The 24,452-nt window shown below is 50.8% G+C and overlaps 1 protein-coding gene across 1 annotated transcript in view; it reads left to right on the top strand.

Annotated features, from left to right (window-relative positions):
* The first annotated feature begins 9,449 nt into the window (after window positions 1–9,449).
* Window positions 9,450–24,452, top strand: part of LOC142574407 (glutathione S-transferase 4-like) — a 41,210-nt gene continuing 26,207 nt past the window's right edge. The window contains exon 1 of the mRNA XM_075683498.1: window positions 9,450–9,667. Coding sequence (XP_075539613.1) covers window positions 9,527–9,667 — 141 coding nt within the window. The 5' untranslated portion in view covers window positions 9,450–9,526. The remainder of the gene's footprint in view (window positions 9,668–24,452) is intronic.

Raw genomic sequence — 24,452 nt, 5'->3', positions numbered from 1 at the left:
GTAGTATGTTGATGAAGCTGCAGCCGACAATTCTGCTGCGCTAAACATCTGGTACATCGGGTACATGATCTCGGGCTGCTGGTTACGGGAGCATTCTTCACCATTCACGCCTAATCAAGCAGGCGGAAAGAGAGGGTTTTCGGACATATATGGCACCCCCCTCCGCCACCTGGCAACTGGTACCCGGAGTTCATGACCCCCCTCCACCCCCACCCGTTACTGCGCCATTGGTGATACAACCAGACAAGGTACAGGAGGACAACTGCCTACCACCCGCAGACGAATGGCTTAACGGAGCGGCTGAACAGGACCCTCGCCGACATGCTAGCAATGTACGTCGACCTCGAGCACATGATCGTCGACCTCGTCGGTGACGCCACACCGCCGCACGTCACCGACAAAGAGAGTCTTGACATCACCACCTATGTCTAGCGCGCTGAAGAAGCCCGTCAGCTCGACCGCCTGCGCATCAAGAATCAGCAGAGGACCAACAGCCGGCACTACAACCTCCGACGACGCTACGTCGAGTACGAGCCCGGTGACCGTGTTTGGGTTTGGACCCCAATACCCCGATGAGGACTTAGCAAGACACTTTTGCGACGCTATTTCGGACCCTATAAAATCATCCGACGCATTGGCGCACTGGACTATGAGGTTGTGCCAGGCGGCATTTCGAAATCACAGCGGCGCCGCTCACGGCCTGAAATAGTCCATGTTGTGCGCCTTAGGCCCTCCTACCAACGCTAACTCTGGGACTTTGTTTCTCTGTTTGCTTGTTATTTCTCTTCACTGCATGACAGACAGACAGACAGACAGACAGACAGACAGACAGACAAGAAACTTTAATTGGTCCTAAGGGACTACGTTGTCGTAGTCGCGGGCCACACCCGCACCGGGGTCGGAAGACCGTGATCTTCAGCCCTGTCGCAGGCCCTTTGGACAGCCCGAAGCTGGACTTGAAGGTCGTCGCTCTTGACGGCTTCATCCCAGTCTTCTTGCCTGTTGAAAGGCGAGTGGCGAAACGCAGGACATTGCCACAGCATGTGGTTCAAGGTGGACCGTTCCTCGCCGCAGTCTGGGCAGCGGGGATCCACACCCGGAGTGTAGTGGCTCAGCCTTGAGCGAGACAGAAAGGAGCCCGTCTGCTGCATTATCAGCACCGAGGCCTGGGGTCTGCCTAGCTTCGGGTGAGGAGCCGGATACTGCCTGCGTCCCAGCTGGTAGTGAGTAGTGGTCTCGTGGAAAGTAAGCAGCGGGTCCGTGGTTCGGTCGATCCCCTGCGAAGCCGGGCCTCTCGGACTGGCTTGGTTGATGAGACCTCGCGCCTGGTCGTGGGCCAGCTCATTAGGGTTGATCGAGCCGGGGGAGACGTTCCTGCCCATGTGAGCCGGGAACCAAGTGATGACATGACGGGCCGTGCCTGTCTTGCGGGTCCTCAGCACCACCGCAGCCTCGGCCGAGACCGAGCCGGCGAGAAAGGCCATCACCGCCGACCTGGAGTCCGTGAAGATCTGCGTGCGCCCAGGTTCACACATAGCCACCGCCAGTGCGACTTGCTCTGCGACGGACGCCGTCGAGCGTTGGATAGACGCCACATTCAGGATCTTGCCCTGGGGGTCAACCACCGTGGCCACGTACGAGTTTGATCCGGGATACCGCACCGCGTCGACAAAGGACGCGAGGTCTGGTTTCTGCAGGGCAGTCTTGATGAGTGCTCGGGCTCTGGCTGCGCGCCGGGCCTCGTTGTGTTGTGGATGAACGTTCCTCGGGAAGGGGGAGACTCGAAAGGCTTCCCTTTCACCCTGGCATAGCAGGACGGTGCACGACTCCTCCGCCATGGCTGCCACACCCGCCATCTCGAGTATTCGGCGGCCGGCCTTGGTGGTAGAGAGGAGAACGATCTGTGCCGCTTTCTGCGCTTCGATGACTTCGCTCAGGGTGTTGTGGACCCCGAGTTGCATCAACTTCTCCGTGTTGGTCGTCATGGGGATGCCGAGGACTTGTTTAATACTCTTCCTCATGAGTGCGTCGATCTTGTTCTCCTCCGACCGTGACCAGTTTAGCGCAGAAGCCACGTAGTTGATATGGCTCATGAGGAAGGCGTGGTGGATCCTTATGAGGTTGGCTTCGCTGATGCCCCCCCTCCTGCTCGTCACGCGCGAAACGAGTCTGAGCATGTTCTCCGTCTTCGCACTCAGGCGCGCGATCGTTTGCGCGTTGCTGCCCTTTGCATTGAGGACCAGTCCGAGCACCCTGAGAGAATCCACCCTCTGGATGCGCTGACCCGTCTTCGTTCTGAGTTCGATCGGTACTTGGTCCAGCGTCGTGTCGAACTTGCGGCCTTTTCTGTCGGGTCGATACAGCAAGAGTTCCGACTTAGTCGGCGAGAGGACCAGTCCCGTGCCCTCGAGGAATTCTTCCGTGACGTGCAAGGCCTCTTGCAGGGCCCGCTCCACCGCTGCGTCCGACCCACCGCCACACCAGACGGTGATGTCGTCTGCGTAGATAGCGTGATTGAGATTGACGGCCCCGATTCGGTCAAGTCGGACTGATAGATCTCTCATGGAGATGTTGAAGAGCAGTGGAGATAACACCGCACCCTGCGGCGTGCCGCAGGCTCCCAGCGCGTATCCGTCCGACTTGATCTGGCCCAATTTGATCGTGGTCTTGCGATCCCTTAGGAAAGAATTCACGTACGTGTGAAAGCGTTCGCCGAGGCTCAATCTCGTGACAGAGTCGAGGAGGTGCTTGTGCTTGACCGTGTCGAAGGCCTTGGCGATGTCCAGCGCCAAGATGCCTCGGACGTCTCTAGTGACCATGTCGACTATCTGCCTCTTGATCAGCAACATGACCTCTTGAGTGGACAGCGAGGGTCTGAAGCCGACCATATTTGGCGGGAGGAGGTGTCGTTCCTCGACATGGCTCGATATTCTGCTGTGGATGACATGTTCCGCCACCTTGCCCACGCAGGACGTGAGCGAAATGGGTCGCAGACTGTCTATGGCTGGCGTCTTGCCTGGCTTCGGAATTAGGATCACCGTGGCTTCCTTCCAGGTATCCGGTACGATGCCGGCCTCCCAGACATCGTTAATTTCCATGGTGAGCAGTTCGATCAAGCCGTCGTCTAAATTTTGAAGGAGTCTGTTCGAGATTCCATCCGGCCCGGGCGCCGATCTTCCGTTGAGGCCTTGAAGGGCCGCTCTGACTTCCGAGACGGAGAAGGGGGCGTCGAGCTCCTCGTCCGCCTTGCCGCCATAGGCCGTGTAATCTTCTGGCACGGACTGTCCCATGGGGAGGTAGCGACGCGCGACTTCGGCCATCAGTTCGTTCATAGATGCGCCTTCCCTATTGAGCTTGTGGACCAGCCTATCGATGGCCAGAGTGTGGTTTCTCTTGAACTGCGTGTTGTCCAATAACTGCTTGACGAGGTTCCACTTGCCTCCCGCACGCATCTGGCCGTCGACGAACGCGCATACTTCGTTCCATTGCTGCTGGCCCAGCTCTTTGCAGTGCGATTCGATCTCGCGGTTGAGGGCCGCGATCCTCCTCCGGAGGTTGCGATTCAGCTTCTGCGTCTTCCATCTGGCCGTGAGGGAATTCTTGGCTTCGAGCAGGTGCGCCAATCGAGCGTCCATGCGGTCGAGCTAGAGGTCCGTTTCGATGGTCCTGGTGACCGCAGCTACATCCTTCTTGAGCTGCGCTACGAGGTCCGCAAACGACTCGTATTTTTCGTGGTCGTCCTTCCTTCCCTTTCGGAAGGCGTCCCAGTCGACTATTTCGAAGGCCCTCTGCGGGGCCGCGCTGACCGGTAGGGAGATTTACACGATGTAGTTGTCACTTCTCAGGTTCTCTTGTAAGTTGTGCCACTCCGCTCCCGGCGCGTTCTTGACGAAGGCCAGGTCTGGGGTGGTGTCTCTCGAGACCGAGTTTCCCATGCGCGTGGGGTAATGGGGGTCGGTTATTAGTTCTAGGGAGCTGTCAGTCGCTGCCTGCAGGAGTCTGCAGCCTTTGGGAATGCTTCTCATATAGCCCCAGGCTTCGTGCGGCGCGTTGAAATCTCCAGCCATAACAAGCGGCGTCTCCCTAGCCTTGGACGATGCCTTGGTTGTTAGGCTGTAGAAGGTAGACGGGGTCACCTGGGTAGTGCGTCTGCATTGCACCTCGGGCTGGACTCGTCATCCACTCCAATTCCATTAAAAGTACTAACGTCCATCTCACACTCGATGGAGAAAAAAAAAGAAAAAAAAGGGTTGACTACTTGTCAAAGGGCCACTGACCAAGCGATGTGGAGTCTCCCCTCCCGACGATAATGTTAAGCCTTATATATATATTAAAAAAAGAAAAAAATCACATTCATTACTTATTTCTTTTCCTCTTCTCTATCTTTTATTATATGTTTTTCAATCTACTAATTATTTCTGCCCAGTTCTTCCATTCCAGCCCTCCTTCAGAGAAGATCCAGCCAACTCAACCCAGACTCACCTAAAGACCCAGGTGCCATCATAACCTATGAAAAAGCCCACTGCTATACAAGCCCAACCACCAGTGACAACACAATTTTGAAACCATCACATTTGTAAGTCAAGACCAAGACTTAAAATACTACTGTAACAGCTGTATTCACCCAATAAATCCCGCTGTGCCGTCCGTTCCCTGGTTCTGGTTTCGCCTTGTGGTAGTGCTCCCTCCCCCTTTTTTAAAAAAAAATAAATTCCATTTGGCATACGCCCTCATCATTTATTTTACTATCGGTTTAAGCCTGTTATACTCAGTGGCACAGGCTGGAGCACCTTTCTTTTATATTTCTCTTTGAGCTCCCAAATAATATATGTCCCTAGGAGAGCAGTACACATTGATAACGTAGACACTTTTCGTGAGCCAACTGTTTGGTATGATCTCGACGGGCAACGCTTCCAGCTTGGTGTTGCCAAGACGGAGATCGTGCTCCTTGAAGGCGCACTTATTTGCAATAAGTATCGCGATGCCGAGCCCGTTCTCCGACAACGAGGAGACAGCTCGGTACCCCTGGAGGGAAATCGTTTCCATTCCCGTTTCCTGTAGCAAAATGACGTGGGGCCTCTCTTGCGGCTACTGGGTCTTGATGAACTGCACCAGTTGAGGCCTGCGCCTCCGGAAGCTGGCGCAGTTCCACTGCCACACGATGAGCTTACTATCCGGTCTGGCCACGGTTGGGCATGTTGGACCGGAGCTGGGCTGAGATGCCATCTTGCTCGTCAGCCCACGACTGCTGGTTGTCTTGTAGCATTTCACTGGACACCACCTCCGTCCTGGCCGCGTCGCGGTAGTGTAGTTCACATCGCTTGGCAAGCTCGTTCTAAAGCAGTTGCACTCTGAGTAGAAGGGCCTGTTTACTCTGTACCAGCTCGGTAAAGGATATTTGAATGCGGTCCAAGGACCTCCGCTGTGCTCACGTCCTCAACAGTACCCCGGGAGGAGGTGGCTCTGCGGTTGACTGCTCTTGCTGTGACCCCTTCTTCCGTAGATGTTTGCCTTGGCGCGGCCGCTTGGATGGCGCTGGCGTTTCGGAAGGCCTCAAAGTCGGCCTTCATTCTCCGGATTTCCTCCTTGAGACTGGCGTTTTCGTTCATCAACTGCGCGATCCTGGGATCGTGCGCCCGCTCGCTCTCCTGTGCGGCGGCGTGTTGCGTCCGGCCCGTCTGCTTCGTCTGTTTCACTTTGTCGGCCCAGGTGGGACCTCCTGCGATGCGCACCTTGGACTTGGAGCGGCCCCTAGATTGAGAGCGCCCTCGTTGCATGGAGCGCCCACGTGAGCGGGAGCGCGCTCTAGAGCGGGAAAGACCGCGTGAGCGGGAGCGCCCCCTCGAAGAGCTCCTCTTCGTAGCGCTGACGTCAGTGCCTGGCTTATCTCGCGTGCCGCGTTGCCGCCACAGGTGTTGCCGCCCTTGGCGTCGCCAGTTTTCTTCCGCCGGCGCCTTCGGCGTCTCTGCATGACGACATACTGCGTTTGGAGAGAGAATGAGATTCTTGTTGATGGGAAGGAAAGGTTGGGGTAAAGTGCAGCGCAGTAACTGTCTCTCAGCCGAGGACACCTCAACCGCGCTGCACAGGGGGTAGGGAATGAAAGTAGAGGGAGAGAAAGTGCACCAGAAACAGCAGCACGCCGCGAAAATGCGATGGAGCTAAAGGCGGTCGGCGAGGCCGACAGCCTCGGCGAATGTCAGGAGCGCGCGTAGTAGTGTCCTGTGTCGTGATATCTCTCCTGCGTTTGGAAGCGTTGCTCGCACTTACGATTAGCCGTTGGGTGAGGGCCTCCGCATATGCCGCATTTCGCCTCACACTGGTGGCCTTCAGTGGGGGACGCGGCTCCGCATCCTCTGCACTTCTTCACACTCGGGGTCGGACATACATCGGCCCTACGGCCCAGTTCCTCACAACCGTTGCACACATCAACTTGCCTTTTGTATAGAGAGCAGGGCAGCATGCCCGCTCCACACATGACAACGTTCGGCACCCTCATTGCGTCGAACAGGACGATGGAGGTGGTGGTCTTGATGCGACGCACCTCCAACGCGGTGGGGTTCCACTGGTGTACGATCATTGATCACTGCATGAGCTTTATTTTTTTGCGCTCTTGATTGTTGCATCGGGACGGTGCTTCTTAAGAGGGGGCCATTGACACGTGTACTTATCCTTTTCTCGGGGACCGCATTTCACCTACCAAATTATCGCTTAGCGCAAAACGCGCCTGCATGTATGGAAAGTTTCTCGAATGTTATTGATGGTTCTATCCGGTGTCTGCAGCCATCAAAGCTTGTGTAATCTGACTGTATGCGTGACGCGAATTCTGTAGTACTTTCTGGAACATAAGCGGACACCAGTGATTGTTGTGGAAAGTTCGATGACTGTTGTATAAAAGCCGACGCGCTTTACCGGCAGATCAGATTTTCGATGATCGCTGACTCTGTTCGCCGCTATCGCTGTGCTTTGAATGTAGCCTCTTTTTCTGGGCACAGGTTCGCGCAATAAGGAGTTAGTTTCGTCATTTACAGTTTTGCTTCTGTGTTCTCGACCGTAACAACCACGTGAAAATATTTAGACACCTCGACGCTCTCGCGCGACTGCATCGTGCGGCTGCTCGCTCATGCGCACAACTCCTGTAACGCTTAAGACGATTTCACGAAGGCTCGTAATCGACCCGAGAGATGCATTCGCTTTGTCACCCATTGCATTTTTTCGCCACGTCCCCCACAGCCATGAACGTTTTAAGCTTTGACTAAATATTTATTTTAAGTTTGCAAATGCGATATCTAGAAGTCTTAGCTTGAGGGAACTACATCCGCAGCGAATGTCTTTTATTCTGGTATATATTCTGGGCACGTGCTGTGGCATCGGCGCCCTCGTATGGGCGGCGAAATTCCAACCACCAATTGGCCTATAGTGACCTGGCTAGAAATTTTTTCCTGGAGAGGGAGCACGCAATCCCGACGTCGCGCCCACCGCGAGAGCGATGCGGGAGTGGACGTGGGGGGATCGCATGACCACTTTCAGAGACATCAAGCAACACTACAGATTGAACAGATGTAAATACCCACCACCGCACGCCAAACTAAACAAGAAACAGGCGGTTGCCTGGAGGCAATTGCAGACACACACATATCCTAATCCGGCGACATACCCCGACATTTATCCGTCCGACGACTGTAAAGCGTGCGGAGCCAGAGCGACGCTGCAGCACATGCTGTGGGCATGCGCCGGTAGCCAGCAGCAGGAATCCCCGATGAACGGGATAGAAATGGCAGTCTCGAACCGAGGGGCGCGTTGGGAGGCGGCCCTGCTCAGCCACGACCTCGCCGATCAACTGTGGGCCGTCCGGCACGCCGAGGATGCCGCCCGAGTCCAAGGACTCGAGGCCGTCACCTAGGCTGGGGTGCTTATGGCCCCACCCCGCCCAAATCGCCGGACATTTTCAATAAAGTTTTCACTACTACTACTAGGGAGCACGCGGGACCACTTAGAACAAGCAAATGACCGGGATGAGGGTCCTACCACGAGAACGGATTCCGAAGTTTTCAAAGTTTTTACTTCGTATTTACAGTACATCGTGAATAGTATAATTACAGAAAGAGGCCCAAAAGTCGAAACTGCGAATAGGGCATCCTGCAACTACATAAACATGGTATATTAAACAAGGGCATGCTGTGAAATGTATACATGCTGTATGTTAAGCTATATATATATATATATATATATATATATATATATATATATATATATATATATATATATATATATATATATATATATATATATATTTATATATAGGGCATGGGTGAAAGAACCAAGGAAAGCTCTCTGCTGACAAAAAAGAAAAAAAAAAGTCACCGACGATCCTGATACTCCCTAATGAAAAATTTGAGCCCAGATCTATAGTCATATTCAAGTGGACAATCGGTCTAGTGAGGTACTCTGCGAACGGAGCGAAGTGTGGCGCCGGGCTGATCTGGGGATCGCGAGAGCCAGTACATGGGGCCAGCTAGGCTTTGTTGCGCTTGTGAAGCACCGGTTTCGGTGGCTTCCATCTCATTGTAGATAAATTCAGGAATAGTCGCGTTTTATTCTCTCCTTCTGTGTTAACAACAGACGTGAACTTTCTTGAACAACAACAACAACGAAGAAACGGGCACAGAGTTTGAGCCTAATAAACGGGGGGAGGGGGAGGGGGCGTCCTATCAACACTTTGCAGGGCCGATCCAATGTTGTTGCAGTGGTGAGGACCGTCGTCCCGTCAAGATTGCTTTCTTGAGACAGTAGGAGAGGAACTGCGATTTGTCGAGGTGTTGGGGATCCTTTGAACATTCCTCGCGGACCTATATTCGAGTACCTCGGTTCCTGTTCGCGCATGTGGGATTCCGAGCGTCGGAGATTTTATCTACAGCACCGAAATTTTATTATCGAAGCCGCACTTTTTAATATGGCTACTTCTTGCAGCTAAGAGAAATCGATTCTAGGGACGCAAAACAAAGAGAAACGAAAAAACGAGAGGCCACACGCACTGACATTTTTACTAAAAGCTCTCAACTATAAACGCACAAAATGGATAGCACAATTAACAGAAAATGACCTCGCCGTTCCACAAAAGCAACGCGGTGGCGGCAATCACTTGGAAAGCGCGACCCGCGCTGCTTTATTTGCTTGCGAAATAAGAGAGGTCGCTGACCGCGATACCACGCTATTCACGGCCTCTGCTCGCCGTAATCGCCGGTGCACACACTGCCGGAAAGCGCGACATACACGTGCCGCACTCAGTGAACTGGTTTCTCAGGGCGAACGGTAGCGGATACCCGTCTGTCGCCCTCACCGACCGCTTTCGCTCCGGTGCATTTCTTTTGCACCAGCGGTCGCAGAAACGTCGTTGCTCGTAGCACGGTGCAGAGAGACGCTCCGCTGTGCCGCAGTATTCGCAATACGTTGCCAGGATATTATTTATCTGAGCCTATATATAGAAGAGCGGATTGTCGAGTGTCGCGCGCTCTCGGTCTCCGGCATGCCCGTGGCTCTGTACAACCAGTACGGCAGCCCGCCCTGCGCATTCGTGCGCATGGTGGCCAGACACGTCGGAGTTGACCTGGAGCTACGGAACCTGGATATGTTCAAAGGGGACCACGTGACACCGGAGTATTTAAAGGTGAGAGAAAGTGGAAGAGCACGCATTTGGGTTGCTTGGTTCTTGATTACGAGCAGTAAACAGCGCTGAACAACTGGACGAAGAGAGAGACACAGACCACAGCGCTAACAACCAAGTGTCTTTATTCTTTCAGTCAGCATATATGTTCTCTGCCACTATCTCAAAGCGCAAAAACAACAGGAATCCATCATGTGCTGGGCAGAAATTGCAATCCATGAGATAGGAAGGCTATCTCCTACGGAAGGAGAGAAATGGAGGAGGGCTAACACATGTTTCGCCACTATTATCAATGTGAAATTTAGGTTTCGGAAATAAGACGTGCGTGGTCACCGCGGTATTTTGACAAATAGGTCACATCTTTCAAAGATGGCTTGTAGCCGCATTCATTGCGATGCAGTGATAATCGACTATCTCTAGCTTGTTTTTGAACCTTGTTTGAGTGTTCGCGCATGCAATCATTGATGCACCACCCCGTTTGACCGATGTAGAAACGCTTGCATGAAAGAAGAATCTCATAGACCACACAGTCACAACACTCAACAACAAACCTCTGTCTGCGCTGCTTTTTACAACTTATTTTACTGTTCTCGGTCACCCGATTGACTTGGTGGCACGGACTACCTAACTTATTTCTGGCAGGGAACGACAGCCTAACGCCGGCCTTGCTGACTATCTTCTTGAGATTATGCGCAACCTGGTGCACCTGTGGGATAACCGCAACCATTTGTCGTGAGTGATTCTCAGATTGAGAAGCTGCCGACTGCTTTCTTTGAAGGCTTGTTGCGAGGCTTTCAGCGATTCTAGACAAAAGTGGTAACGGGAAGCCTGCGCGCTTCAGCCTGGCTGCTTGCAATTCGAAGCTTACATCTACTTGGTGGTCACAAGACCTCCTGAGGGTCGCCTTCATGCAAGATCTTGCAATACCGCGCTTAAGTAACTTTGAGTGCGCTGATGAAAATGGAAGAAGGTTCTTGTGAGATGGAGGAGACATAACCCCAACTGCATTTCTTAGACTTGGAGCGCTCGTTCTCAAGCAAGCATGTATGTTGGCATTATGTTTCTCGGTCTCACAAGCGCCGTCTTCCATTTTCATCAGCGCACTCAAATTTACTTAAGCGCGATATTGAAATCCGTTCGCTCTAAGCTTTCGGAACTCGATAAACGTTTTGTCGAAATCAATAAAAGACTCACTAAAACTGAAGACGATTGCTCATCCATCACAACAATGAAAGAACAAGTAACTAATACCGGGCCCTCTCGGAAGGGAGCGCGTCGAAAATCGCTAGCCTAGCTGCAGGAACGGATGATCACGAAGACAGGGCACGTCGGTTGAACCTCGTTTTCTTTGGCTTTGATGACTCGACTCGGGAGACGAGGGAGCGATACGAAAAACTAGTAACTAAGCTGTGCGCTGAGAAGCTCGAAATTCACGTGCAGCCAGCGGATATTGACCGGGCACATCAGCTTGGGTCTTTCCAGCCAAATGCGAACATACCTATCGTCGTGAAATTTACGCACTTCAAGCTTAAGGAGACTCTTCTATCAAGTGCCAGAAAACTGAAGGGTTCTTCATACAGCGTTTCCAAAGACTTCTCCAGCCATTCGGTTGGTCCTTGAGCAAATACTCGAGTTCGCAAGCGCACAGGGCAAACTCTTCAAGTATACGCTACAGCAAGCTAAGCATGGGAATTTCGACGTTGTTGTACGACCACGCTTCTTGGAAAGTTGTTGCTTGTCACTCGTAGCTAAAGGCCGTCACTCTTGCAAGAAAACAACCGTAACTCTTTGCTTTCCTTTACATTAATATTCGGAGTATATTACCGAAGCTTGATTCTTTGCGTAACATAATTGACACTACAGAAACAAAATAATTGCACTAACTTAAACATGGTTGCATTATTCCGTTATCGAATCCGAAATCGCTTCTTGCTTACCAGTCTTCAACATCTTTCGGCGCGACTGCGTTAACAGGCGAAGTGGGGGCGTCCTAATTGCAACTCACCGTAGCTTACGCTGTTATCAACTTGTTAACCATAGTGACCTAGAAATCATTTTCATACGTTCGAAGTTTTCCACTCACCTCTGATTATCGGCCCGTGTTACCGACCTCCAGACGCTGACTGTGCCTTCTTCAACAAATTCCATGATGCGCTATATTGTCTGCTTGTACTGTACCCCCGCTCAGTGTTAATATTACTTGGCGATTTCAATTTTCCATCAATAACGTGGAACGATCTCGCCCTCGCGGCGTCGGAACGTTTCATCGAAAGCGATTTTATTAACACATGCCTCATTTTTAACCTATTTCAGCTTGGCACAAAGACTACAAGAGAAAGCGCACATTCACCCACATACTAGACCTCGTGCTCACAACCCACCCCGATCAAATTCCGCCACTCAAGCACTTACGTGGTCTCAGTGATCACGCAGTACTTCACGGTACATATTCTTGTGACCAAACACACATTAAAAAGCAAACAAAGACATTAACACTTTATGATAAAGGTGACTATGGCGCCATTAACAAGGAATTAAACGAGTTTTCTATAGATTTTTATCAACAACTTTTCTCAACGTTCAGTCGAGTTCAAAAATAAAATAAAAGAATTAGTTGATTCATATGTCAACACAATCACCGTAACAGAACGAGCTTTACCGTGGTTTAACAACGCGTTATAGCGACTGAAGAACAAGATGAAAAGACAATTTCGTTCGGCAAAACAATCTAACACACTTTCCGCATGGAATAGGTACCACATCACTGAAAAGGAATTCGACTCTCTCGCTACCAAAACCAAAACCAAAACTAAACGTTCCTTCCTATCATCCACTTTACCGGCTATCCTACGAAACAGTCCTGTCAAGTTATCAACCCTAAGCCTTGTCCGCTTATATCACTCAGTGATGACCTCAACTTTCCCGTGCGACACGAGGACGTCGCTGTAATACTAAACTCTACCTTCTCTTCAGTGTTTACCGGGGAGCCTGTAGGCGATCTCCCAGATTATCCCTACTCTGATCACCATGACATGCGTGGCATAAAAATTGAAGCTAACGGAATAATAAAAATAATCGAGCGCCTGAGACTTACATCGTCAGTTGGAATCGATTGCATCAGTGCAGATATCCTAAAACATACAAAGTGCATTTCCAGCGCTCTTTTATCGCAGGTTTTCCAGCCATGCCCCGTGACCGGCATTGCACCTCATGACTGGAAGGTTGGCAAAATAATTCCTATGCACAAGAACGGCCCTAAACCATCGCAAGAGAACTATCGCCCCATAGCGATTACAAGTGCCCCTTCAAAAATAATGGAGCGCATAATTTATTCACACATTATGAAATTTCTAACAACCGTAAATTTTTTCATCCCTGCCAACATGGATTTCTATAAGATCGCTCACGCTCTACCGAACTAGCCCTGTTCATTAACAATATCAGCTCCAGCCTAGACGTTAACGTGCCCGTCGACGGACTCTTTTTAGATTTTGAGAAAGCTTTTGACAAAGTTGCTCATCAACGCCTTCTAGTTAAACTGTCGCATTTAACCCGCTTGTCCTAAACTGGGTGCGTGACTTCCTTACTAATCATCAACAGTTTGTGTGGGCTAACAACCGTGCGCCTCGTAACGCACCGGTTGTCTTGGGCGTGCCCCAGGGCACGGTTCAGGGCCTTTCACTTTTCCTAATTTATATAAATGATCTTCCCAATAATATCTCCTGTAACATTCGATTATTCGCCGATGGCTGTTATCTACCGCAGCATCAACAACAAACTTGACTCTACCAAGCTCCAAAATGATCTGCATCACGTCGAAAAATGGTGCGGCATGTGGTTGATGTTCCTCGACACAAAGAAATCTGCACTCATTCCCTTCCACCGTCAGTCGTCGTATTCCACAATATGTTGCACAATTTACGGTTCCCAAATATCTTCCCTAAACTCAAATAAATATCTTGGCATCTGCCTATTTGGTGATCTTACACGGTCGGCTCACATAGTTAACATCACAAACGATGCTAACCGCACCCTCGCTTATTTACGTCGGAAGTTGCATCACTCCCCGTCCTCTCTGAAAATACTTGCTTACCAAACGCTAGTACAACCTAAACTCGAGTACGCCAGAGCAGTTTGGGACCCCCATCAGATTAACTTTTCAAACATGTTCGAATCGGTCCAAAATCGCGCTGCAAGGTTCAGATTGCTCTTATCTAACTAACGTCACAGCACTAAAATCCCGGGCCAACCTTCTCAGTTTTGAATGCCGCCGCAAAATTGAGAGGCTTTCGACTTTTCACAAATTTTATCACCCGTCGATTAACTCCGCCGTCATCACTCCCGCTCATCGACTATCACTTCGCATAAGTCACCAAAAAGCTGTTCATCCCTCACAAGCCCATACTATTGCGCATATGACTTCATTTTTCGTCCAAACGGCAAAGGATTGGAACCAGTTACCCGTCGATGCTGTAAACAATACCGACCCCGATAAATGTAAAGCTCTTCTGGCTGACATTATTAAATAGTGTTATGCACTGCTCTCTCTCTCCAGGTTGTAAAACGCTGCATCGAAAGCTTTATACGTATACATCAAGTGAACTAAATTTTTTTAATGTGCTGAACATTACTTATATATACATTTAGTTATTTTACTGCTGGATGTGTTGTATGTACTACTTGTCTGTATTTGTTATTCATAGTGTTGCATTCTTGTATTTAGTGTTTCTTTTCTGTTGTTGAATTGTTTCTACTTACGGTTAACCATTGCTCATGTAAAACCCCGCAACAGAGGTATTTTGAGGTAAATAAATAAATAAATAAATAAATAAATAAATAAATAAATAAATAAATAAGCGAATGCCCCGCAGCTGCACAGAACAACGGTAATGTTGCTTGCCGTCGCGTGCAGATACTCGGAATAGTTTTTTTCATTCTACCTAATTAAATAATTAGCCCTAGTTTGTTAATGCACTTCTGCAATATTATAATTAGATGAAAAGCGTCAATGAGAAAATTGTAGAGCAACACGAAAAACTCCCGATACAGCTTTGTGTTGCTGAATACGTGCTACATAAAAGAGTTTTTCTAGGCGGGAAACAAGCCCGCGAATACACGCAAAGTGCCTCGAGTGGCAGTCGCGCGTGAAAAAAGACAAGTCAATATGTAGAAACGTTGGCTCCCGCTTTAACTTGTTCTTGTTCTGCTCATCGTCTCTGATTTTCACAGTACGCGGGATGTGCATAATATTTCCTTTTGTTTTTCCTTTTAATTTCAGTTTCTCTTTTTCAAATAGAATCGTCTTAAGCAACTTCCTGACGCCTGATCCTTGGTCTTAGTGAGTACGCGCGATAAAAGAGGACCACCCCCACCATAACGTCATCATCATCATCACCATGGTCAACTCCATTTTCCCTGCTTTGGTGGCATCGCGTGCATTTTCGGCGATCCGCCTTAGTTCCACCAGGGCAGCGCGGTCCTCAAGCGTCCGAGCCGTTTCTACGGGCTCGGCGCGCTTAGGCTTACATTCCTGAAGCTAGGCTTGGCTAAGAAACTTCTTGGGACTTGGCATCCTGGCGGGAGACGGTCCAGTATAGCGGCGTGGAGACGCAGTTCCCAAGGTGCAATGAAGCGGGAAGAAGTGAGCGCCTCTCTCACGAAGAGTCCTGACGTCACTACGGCGTCTGGCATATATCGTCACTTCGATTTCTAGATGCGTAGGGATTCCACGCCACTTGTGGAAGAAGCCTGGCGCGCTTTCCGGGAAGTAGAGAGCGGATGTGTCAAGCGATAAGCGTTTGCCTTTCGGGGCCCTTCGGCACTGCGGCCGCTATCTTCGGGATTGGCTCACATTTTAAGACTGCGCTTGACACTACCCTTGGGAATCGGCCCAAGGACTGCACTAGCTCGTTGTACTGTATAGCCTTCGGGATCGGCCCATTAAATTCGTAAAACGGATGGCAGATGACAAAAAAAAAGAGGTACGCTACATTCGACAAGAATGCTTCGCATTAAAAGAAAGCATAAACCTTGTCACTTGAAAGCAGAAAACCAACACGTGGTCAATGAAATTGGCACTTGCCCATTGACACGTGACATTGATTATATTTCTCCTGTGACCGCTTTTCACCGGCTAACAAATGTTAAACCTTACCGCTCGGTACAGGAAGCGCCTGCATGCATTGGAAGTTTCTCGAATGTTATCGATGGTTCATCCGTTTCTACTGTCGCCGAACCTTGTGTAATCTGATTGTTTACACGACGCGCATTGTGTAGTGCTTTCGGGAAGGCACGCGGACACCAGCGATTACGCCGGAACCTTCGACGATTCATGTATAAAAGTCGACGCACTTGACCCACTCATCAGATTTTCGACAATCGCCAGCTGTGCTCGCCACTATCATTGCACTTGTGTTACTTGTGTTTCTGGGCACAGGTTCGCCCAATAAGCAGTTTTCATTGCTCAAAGGTTTCACTACTGCTTATTTGTTCCCCGTCACTACAACATAAAATATGGTGGAGGTGTATCATCGTTCACGTTCCGGACACCCACGGAGATGCGTGAAGAAGCCCTAACCGGGAAGACATCACTAACGTCGGCGTGGACCATCGAGCTAGCCGCTGGCTATTAAATCCACCCCGGAGCACGGACTTCCACCCGAGCCGGCCAGAAAGACCAACACCAAGTGAGTAGGCGCGATGACAACTCTATCGTTGCCTGTTCTGCTGCGACAACATCGGGGGCCAGCGACCTTTCGCGGCTGAAGGCCCAGAAATCTCGCTAGAGACCTACGAAAGAGTCGCGACATTCTACAACTGGAACTGCAAGGATGACTCTGCTCAAACATATGGTTTGAAAATCGACAGTGAACCTTAACGTCAAGGGACCTGTTTCGCAGCAGCTTTCTTCAGGCGAGCGTAGTGCGGAGAGAATAGGCTAAAGTCTTCTCAGAACTTCGGACGCAGCTACCTAACGAAAAAGTCGCTATCTTCACTGAAGGGTAAGCCGCTTGTTTCGTCAGGCAGACCCTGGCATGTCAGGAGAAAAGAAAATTCATCCCCGATGAGGGTCGTGAAGCAATACCTGTTCGCGGGAGTAATTCGTAACCCACCGAAGACTGTCGCGAAATTTTCATCGGAAACCACGGCCAACGAGAAAGCGCTGGAAATGCTCAGCAGACAATATATGATCGCCAAATGGTTACGCCGAAATACGAGGTCCAAGCATTTGGCAGCAATGATTTGCGTGAGTCCATCCGAGCAATTGTGCGCGAGGATCAACATAGGATGCTCCCAAGGTCGCAGCCTCAGGTGACCTGAATTGCTGACTTAGTGGGGTCATTGGGTCCCAAATCCAGCGGTCATTGGAAGTTCCCCAAGTCTATCCGGAATCAACACATTCCCAGCCTGGAGCGATGACCTTCGCCGCCGTTGCTCGCCGCCAAGATCCGCCTCCACGCCGCCCATGCCAGGGACATGTCACCAGGCTGGAGGCGGCAGCCTGCCCGCCTGTGAATCTGGGCAACGTCCCAAGGAAGACGGACGTATGGCGCGCTCCGGACCTCCGTCCGCTCCGGACCATCGACCACAGCGGAGAAGCTGCCCTCGTATGCCGCCGGTGTCCGTAGCGCGAGATGGGACTACGAGGGTTTGCTGCCAACGCGCAGCGTCTACAGCTGCGAGAACCACCACGAGACATCGCCGACTACCTCGCAGCCACTCAGTGGAGACCTTGACAAACTTCCCGCTCGCCGTCGCCAGGTCGTTACCACTCGCCGCAGCACCGATCATACACGGGCTCTACCCGTAGCCGGTCCGCTGGCCCATATTTGTGAAACTAAAAGCGGCAACAAATGGAGGTATGGTTGTTGTTCGTCAAAATGCCGAAGGTGCTCCGCCGCCGATGAAGACGCCGCAAGCGCCCTCCCTCCGACGTAGCGATGACACGGCGCCACATAAACGAAGCCTCAAGGACAAGAAAACGCTTTCTAATGGGGACTTGACGACACGAGGTGGCATCACTGGGACAACGCGACGCAGCCCTGACCCGATGCCTCACCCTAACTGCAGCGCCAGACAAAAAACCACTGACCTTAACGTGCTTCTCGACGGCCACGAAGTCACCGCTCTTGTAAACACAAGATTTATTTTGTTCAAATAACTCACAGGCTCCTTTACAAGGGAGTATTGTGTGAGTAGGACAATATACTTTGAAATCGCAAAAGCATAAGAGCAAATACAACGATTGAAGAAAAACGTTATACATCTGTTAGCGACAAACACCAGACAATATACTCCGAAAATAAAGGATAGCAGTTATGCAAATTTTAGGTTTTAGAACGAGGCTATATACCCCTTGATAGAGTGTATAAGCGCGACTGAACGAGGACGTAGAAAGAAACAGACACACAGAGACAGCGCTTCACTTTCAACTATACATTTTATTTTCGCACGCATCGGTGTATATACACCGTATGAGCGGAAGCAAACGTGACAGGGAAAAAAACAACATTCAGTGGTGCATAGCGATTCAGTGGTGCAAAGACGGAACACAATGTCGCTCAGAACTAAACAAGAGCACATTTTAATACGTGTAATGCAACATTAGAAAACATTTTGTTTTGGCAACAGCACACAAAACCAAAGATATTATGTAAGTATGGCGGTTATCCTGTCTCTAAATGCGTTAGCGTCTCTGGTGTTTGTGACGTCATCAGGAAGGCCATTCCAATGGTTTATTGCACGCAGGACAGCCGACATGGTAAATGCTTTAGTATAACCAATAATGCGCAGAAAGCTACTGTGATTATGAAGACGATGTGATGCACGGCATGGCTGAGACAAGGGCAGCGTGTTTCTATGACAGCTGGACACCATTTTATGAAATAATCAAATCAGTAAAACCGTTCGACGTGATTCTAAAGGTGGAAATTATAGCGTCATCTTGATGTTAGTCACGCTGGAATGTCGGCTATAATCGCGAGCGATGAAGCGCGCAGCACGGTTTTTAACGGATTCAAGGGAGTGTGTTAAGTATGCTTGGTAGGGTAACCAGAGAGGCGATGCAAATTCAAGTTGCGGGTGAACAAACGTTAAGTAAGCTAGTTTTCATGCCTCAGGTGGCGCACCATGAAGATTTCGTTTTAGATATCCGAGAGTATGTGAAGCCTTAGCTACGGTTTTATTTATGTGTGTCGTCCAGGAAAGCTTAGGAGTAAAGTGGATACCGAGGTATTTGTATGAAGATGCCGCTGAGACTGGGTGATTGTTAAGCGAGTAGGTGAACGCGGAGTTTGATAGTGTTCGGCTGAAAGTTACTAGTTTACATTTGTCAGTGTGTACTGCCAATAGCCATTTAGCGCACCATTTTGTTACACGATCTAGACCTTTCTGTAGCGCAAAATGATCAGTTGGATCAGAAATACGGTAAATAACTCAATCATCTGCAAACAAACCTACGAATGGTAGATGTAATATCTGTAGGTAGGTCGTTAATATTATTACGATATCATCGAGCGATGCTCAAGGGACGAGCCGCCGCGAGAACGACGACGAAGTGGGTCTGTGCCCTTGGCGCGGGCGAGTGTCGGCCTGGTGGTCTGGCTCCAGTGAAAATACCCTGTATATAGCCTCTTTCATCTGTGTTTTCCCACACGTAACATTCTGATGGAGGTCAGCGATCCCCGTCCTCACCAATTAACTCCGGAGTGGTCGGTACATTGAGCTTGTCACCATGCCTCCCGGTGACGAGACAGCCTCTGCAATGGCTTCGGCTTGTTCGACTGCTCCAATAGTCACGGTTGCCCAACATCGCTACCCTGGTGTGTTCGCTGGCCTTGAGGTAGAGGACGTTGACGAATGAATCAAGCTCTACGAACACGCCAGTGCTAATAACAGGTGGGATCCAACGATCGTGCTCGCCAATGTCATCTTTCATCTCGGCGGCACCCCACGCGTGTGGCACCAAACGCATGACGACGAGATAAACAGTTGGGACAGTTTCAAAGAAAAGCTCAGGGAACTGTTCGGCGACCACATTGGGCGCAAGGCTGCCGCGAGAAAGGCTCTTGCGTCTCGCGTTCAGACATCTACACAGCCGTAAGTTTCATACATCCTCGACCTCTTGGCTCTCTGCCGCAAAGCTGACGATACGATGTCTGAAGCAGATAAAGTGTCGCATGTGCTAAAAGGCATCGCCGACGATGCTTTAAATTTGCTTGTTTTCGGTCACGTCTCGACTATCGACGCCGTCATCAAAGAATGCCGTCGTCATGAACAAGCTAAGAGCCGCCGTATCACACATCACGTCACGCGGCTACCCAACACTGCTGCTACGTCGACATGTGAGGGTCGACCGCGTCAGACCACACCCTGTGACGACGTCATCCGTATTGTTCGCCGCGAACTCGAGGCCGCCTGTTCGCCAGCCTTCTCCACGACGCCTCCCGATCCACCAGCAACCACGATTGCGCTGATTTAGGCCGTCGTCAGGCAAGAATTTGAGAACATGGGTCTCAACTCCATGTCTTCATCGTCTCCACCCACGGTTCCGCAGTTCTCTAGCAGCCGTCCTCGTCCCCGGCAGTCCTTTTCTGCCACATCTCGCCGCAACCCGTCCGGATGGCGTACCCCTGATGACAGGCCGATCTGCTTCCACTGCTGTCGCATCGGCCACGTCGCTCGTCACTGCCGCAACCGATGGCCACCACCTCCTCGGATATACACCGCCGCTCATTACGGCCCCTTTGGACCTTCTGTTCCCTATGCCACCCGCAATGTACCCATTGCTGCTGATGCTCCTGCCCCGAGCCTTCGCTACAGCCGCTCTCCCTCACCTCGACGCCATCAGTCTCGTTCGCCCCAACCCCGTCGCTTCTCTCCGTCGCCTATCGCCTCCCGGGTCCAGCCGGAAAACTAGGCACTGCAGCTTTTGGAGGTGAAGCTGCCTTGTCCACCCTGCCCTCAAATCCTCTGCTCACGTTATACACGAACCAAAACCTTCTTGACGTTGACGTTGATGGCTATCCTGTCACGGCACTCATCGATACAGGTGCGCATCTTTCTATTATGAGTGCTGCCTTCCGACGACGACTGAACAAGCTCCTCACCCCAGCGTCGGCACGCGTCGTCCGCGTTGCGGATGGCGGTACTGTGCTTATAATCGGCTTGTGTACGGCACGTGTCAGCATCGCCGGTCGCTACACTCCTGTCCTCTTCACCGTGATTACTCATTGCCCCCACGACCTCATTCTCGGCCTCGATTTTCTCTCCGCCCATTCTGCTCTTGTTGACTGCTCTTCCAGTACCCTTCGCCTTGAGTTGCCGATTCTCGCAGAACCTTCTGACACACCTCAGTGCCGCCTACGCCCCACCGGCTTTATTCGCGTGCCACCAAAGTCCATAGCCTACATTTAACTGTTGTCTTTCCCACCAATTCCTGATGGCGAGTACCTCGTCACTCCTCTGCCCGACATTCCACAACAGTATGACCTTACCGTGCCTCACAGTATACTTACTTTTACTGCGAACCGCACTTTCATGCCTATCTTTAACTTTGGATTGGCAAAGCATATTCTACCGGAAGGTATTTGCCTTGCCAACGTTGATTGTCTCGGCGACCATCACGTGGCAACTTTATCGACCGATGCTTTTTGCGAGCTTAGCAGGCCCATCGTGCTAGCCTCGGCCGCCAATCCCAAGATACAGAAAATGGTTGCGACGGATCTGTCTTCTGCGCAGGCTGAAGACCTTTACCAAGTATTATCGTCCTACAGAGATATTTTCGACTTCGACGATCGCCCTTTAGGCCAGACGCTCGCGGTCAAGCATCGCATTCTTACTGGCGATGCTACTCCTATTCACCGACGACCATATCGAGTTTCTGCGTCGGAACGCCGAGTAATTCAAAGTGAAGTCAACAAAATGCTAGACAAAAACATCATTAAGCCTTCTTCGAGTCCCTGGGCGTCACCTGCAGTGTTGGTTAAGAAGAAGGATGGTACGTGGCGCTTCTGTGTAGACTGCCGCCATCTGAACAACATTACTAAGAAGGACGTCTACCCGCTCCCACGTATAGACGACGCCCTTGACTGCCTCCACGGTTCCAGCTATTTCTCTTCTATTAATCTTCGTTCTGGATACTGGCAGCTCGCTGTTGACGATATGGACAGAGAAAAAACCGCGTTCATGACACCTGATGGCCTATACCAATTGAAAGTAATGCCGTTTGGATTATGCTACGCCCCTGCCACCTTTGAGCGTATGATGGACTCCTTGCTCCGTGGTTTCAAATGGTACACACGTCTCTGCTACCTCGACGTCGTCATCGTCTTCTCGCCCACGTTCGGCACTCACCTCGAGCGTCTAACAGCTATGCTTGATGTATTTCGAAAGGCGAAGCTGCAACTTAAAGGGAAGCTGAAACGGTTTTCAATTTCCATGAATTACTGGGATTGGGAAGAACAGACCTAATAATTTACGGTTCCGAATTTTTTCCCTTCGTTTTGTTAATATAAGGGGCGGAAATCGCTTTCTAAATCACCCCCGCGGACACGCCCCCATCGCTTCCCGGAGCGCCCGGTGAGGTGGCTGCCAGAGGAGAGAACCGGCGAGAGTGACGTCATTCGCGGCGACCGAGCTGCCGGACCGGCGTGCTGGCATGTACTGACATGCCTTTTTCCGTCCTGCGCTTTACTGAACGACGCTACAAGAGATCTGCCGCCGCCGCCGCTCACGTTTGTTTTCTTTTGCGATTTTCGTAAAATGTTCTTTCGTGAAGCTGCCCGTCGCGGCAGGTTCACGTGCATGCTCGCGCGAGCAAACGCCGCTGGCACTCTGCGAAGCATAGACGGAAACGCGCGCAGTAATAAATTTTGGTGAGCGGTCTTCGTGCGTAGCTTCCACAGCGTTGCACCTGAGGTATGAAATGGAGTACAGCCTTGCCTAGTGACATTCGACGTACGGTTTTAGTTATCGTGTTTACCACACGGCGGTGCTAAAACAGCCTAATATTTTTATGTCGACACTAGCATGGAGCACGCATACCGATTCTTGATCGAGCCACAATCGCAAAGTAGTCGAACCATAGTATGAATATTGCACATATAATACCTCTGGCCATCTCTGGATGTGTATGATAAGCAACTTCCGTGACTGTACCTCGCAGAACTGCATGTGCGCTGTTTGAAACGCGGCACTTATGTTCGCAATCGTGTATCAACACTAAGAAAACCACGGGACTTTAGACAAGCAGTGGCAAGGTGCTTGACATCGCGGAATTGCACCCGTGCTTACAATCTAAGAAGTTAGTGCTTCGGCATTCTTCCAGCAGCAAGTTCTCAGTGTCACTTTAGCGCATTTTCTCTCCCGTCATTGGAACGTGCAGCTACATGAAAAAAAAAACATTTGTACCAGCTAAGAATTCTAACGCGCGAGAAGGTGCACAAATAACTCTCGCTGTTGGCACACTCAAGATCGTCGTTGCCGCCGTTACCGCCATTGCCGCCATCGTTTTCCGTATCGGTTGTCGGTTCGAACATGTACGGCGAATATACAAGCTGTCCGAGACAGCGAGAACGTTTCATAATGCTTACAACTCAGCTATGAAGCCAGAACAGAACAGCGTGCTACGCTCTGAAACGGCGGCATGCGGCGGCGCCGACCGGCGACTGCCGCGATTGACGTCACAGCGGCCCCGACCAATCACGGGCAACAGCGTCGTTCGCGCGCTGTCCTGAGGCGCTGGTGCGCGTTTTCTTGAAAAAACAGCCGCTTGCGTTTGTTTCCACCGTTTTTGAACCAGATATTCATGTTCAGGGGACTCAAAACTGTAGAATGCCGCAGAGAACTCATTTTTTTCGAAAAGTGTTTCAACTTCCCTTTAACTCGTCCAAATGTCGTTTCGGCCGCCGCCAAATTACTGTTCTGGGCCATCTCGTAGACGCTTCTGGAGTACAACCCGATTCCGACAAAACTCGTGCTGTCCGAGACTTTCCGGTTCCGAAGACAGCCGCAGACGTTCGAAGTTTTGTCGGGCTATGCTCGTAATTTCGTCGTTTTGTTCAAGATTTTGCGGCAATTGCTAGGCCCCTCACTAATCTTTTGAAGAAAGGCGTACAATTCTCGTGGGGAACTGCAGAAGCCGCCGCCTTCTCTCGTCTCGTCACTCATCTCTCCTCACCACCCATTCTCGCCCACTTCGACCCTGATGCGCCTACAGAATTGCGTACAGATGCCAGCGGTCATGGCGTAGGTGCCGCTTAGCCCAATGTCAGCGTGGCCAGGATCGCGTTATTGCTTATGCAAGCCGCCTCCTCACGCCATCGGAGCGCAACTATTCCATTACGAAACGAGGATGCCTTGCTGTAGTCTGGGCGGTTGCGAAGTTCTGTCCTTACCTCTACGGTCGTCCTTTTTCCGTAGTCACTGACCATCATGCTCTCTGCTGGCTCTCATCCCTAAAAGATCCTACAGGCCGGCTTGGTCGATGGGCTTTGAGACTACAAGAATTTTCATATTCCGTGGTCTAGAAATCTGGCCGCCTGCACCAAGACGCTGACAGTTTTTCGCATTACCCTGTTGACAACCCTGACTCCTCCAATATTACCAGTGCTGCTTGCTCTGTGTCGCAGCTGCTTCATTTCGCCGACGAGCAACGTCGTGACGCCTACATCAGAGCACTCATCGACCGTTTTGAACACTCTCCGGCCGACGCCACTGTACGCCTCTTCGTCCTCCGCGACGGTACTCTGTACCGTCGTAACCCTCATCTGGACGGCTCTGAGTTCCT

Source organism: Dermacentor variabilis, chromosome 3, assembly GCF_050947875.1.
Source record: "Dermacentor variabilis isolate Ectoservices chromosome 3, ASM5094787v1, whole genome shotgun sequence".
Taxonomy (NCBI): Eukaryota; Metazoa; Arthropoda; class Arachnida; order Ixodida; family Ixodidae; genus Dermacentor; species Dermacentor variabilis.
This window is presented reverse-complemented; position numbering and strand designations above follow the sequence as displayed.